The sequence below is a fragment of the Aptenodytes forsteri genome, unplaced genomic scaffold (genome assembly GCF_000699145.1).
Source record: "Aptenodytes forsteri isolate BGI_AS27 unplaced genomic scaffold, ASM69914v1 Scaffold4, whole genome shotgun sequence".
NCBI classification, from domain to species: Eukaryota; Metazoa; Chordata; class Aves; order Sphenisciformes; family Spheniscidae; genus Aptenodytes; species Aptenodytes forsteri.
Window position 1 is genome coordinate 2,507,116 of NW_008795442.1, and position 1,804 is coordinate 2,508,919.

Sequence of the window (1,804 nt, forward strand, 5' to 3'; positions counted from 1 at the left end):
TCGTACCTGGAAAAAAAAAGGACTTCAAATAGTCTTCCCAAATGTCTTCTTAGACACTATTTCACTAACAAAGATTTAAAAAAATTCAAGTACATTTGAAAGTTATCTTCCTACAATGGCTACATTGTTTTACTTTAAAATAAAGAGCTAGAATTTGAGTCTGTTGACAAGCATTCAAAAATTCTCTCTTTTTTAAACTGCCACCACTTTCAAGGCTCACATGTGTTAGATGTGAAATACCCACCCCAGAGTCATTTAGAAACATCCTGGGATTCTTGTAACAGAACTATTAGATCTTAACTTCAGGAAACCGTAATGGCAGGGACCAAAGACTCAGAGGTGCTCCTTCTACTGGTTCCAATACCTCTCAAGAAAAGTGATAACAGAGCACCATAAAACCCTACTAGGTAGACCAAATAGCAATGGTGTAGCTTTTAGAATTAAGCAGATATATATTCTAGCCTAAAAGTAAAATTGTCACTCAAATATCTGTTTTATTTACATATCAATTTTACTGAAGTCCATATGGAATTAAGTCTTGTTTCCCCTCCACTCCTAATGAAAAAGCGCAAGAAGTCTTATATCTTTTATAAGGAAAATGACTCTTCCTGTCTGCTGAAAATGAACACGCAGAGTATTAATTAAGGAATAGGGAAGAGGCTCCTAGAACATGACGAGCAGAAACACTCTCCCTTTTTATTTTTCTTCTTCAGAGGAGTCATATTTTGAGACTGCACGGATCTGATGCTGCTGACCAACACTGACTTCATGCATGAATTCATGCAAGGGGCTGTGCTGCTCAGCAGTCAAAGGACAGCAAAGTCTTTAGGCTTGCTTTGAACCTCAACATCATTTATTACAGATCATGTGTCTGAGTACTTACTGCCAGCAAATAAGCACTGACCTTGAGCTGTATTTCTTTAAGATGGATTCCAAAATGTTTACCAGTTCCTCAGAGTTAATGAACTTTTGGGTGCTGAGCGTGTACATTTTTTCATAGAAGTCTGCAATTTCCATACGAGCCTGAACAAAAAAACAGAGCTGTTCAGACAGGTGAGAAAGCAGCTCTTCCAAGTGAGGAGCTGTTCCTCCTAGTGCATTGCGACCCGTCGCCACCACCTTCTTCAGCTCATTATGCAGAGATGTGTAGATGGTTCGGATGGAGTCCTTTCGGCTGAAGAATGACTGACCACCTGTTCAGATAAATATGGAGGTATTACCAAAATCCAGGGACAGCAAAGATAGACAGCAATACTGGAAAATTGTATATAACCATGCTTGTTTTCTCCTCGGTGTTCCTAAGTGTTGTTTGATCACAGTATTTTTTTTTTTTTTTTTAAATCAAGAAACAAATTTCAGTGTATTATTTTGCAAGTAACTGAATTACACATAGCATGTACTCAGAAACACTTAATATAATTTCATGCAAGTTACACTTGTCCCAATTCATATCTCAGCAGCCAATGACTGCTGCAAAACTTCAACTCCCTCACATCTGCCTCAGTTATGGCGTGACTGTCCTCGTTTTGGCTGGGATAGAGTTAATTTTCTTCCTAGCAGCTGGCATAGTGCTGTGTTTTGGATTTAGGATGAGAATAATGTTGATAACACGCTGATGTTTTAGTTGCTGCTAAGTAGTGCTTACACTAGTCAAGGACTTTTCAGCTTCTCATGCCCTGCCAGCGAGAAGCTGGGAGGGGGCACAGCCAGGACAGCTGACCCAAACCGGCCAGAGGGATATTCCATACCACGTGACGTCATGCTCAGTATAGAAAATGTGGGGAGTTGGCTGGGGTGGAGGGGG

The 1,804-nt window shown here is 40.0% G+C and overlaps 1 protein-coding gene across 1 annotated transcript in view; it reads right to left on the bottom strand.

Moving 5' to 3' along the window:
• CUNH12orf66 (chromosome unknown C12orf66 homolog) overlaps window positions 1-1,804 on the bottom strand; it is a 10,948-nt gene that overhangs the window by 6,772 nt on the left and 2,372 nt on the right. Inside the window, exon 2 of the mRNA XM_009281100.1 lies at window positions 905-1,193. Within this exon, the coding sequence (XP_009279375.1) occupies window positions 905-1,193 (289 nt within the window). The remainder of the gene's footprint in view (window positions 1-904; window positions 1,194-1,804) is intronic.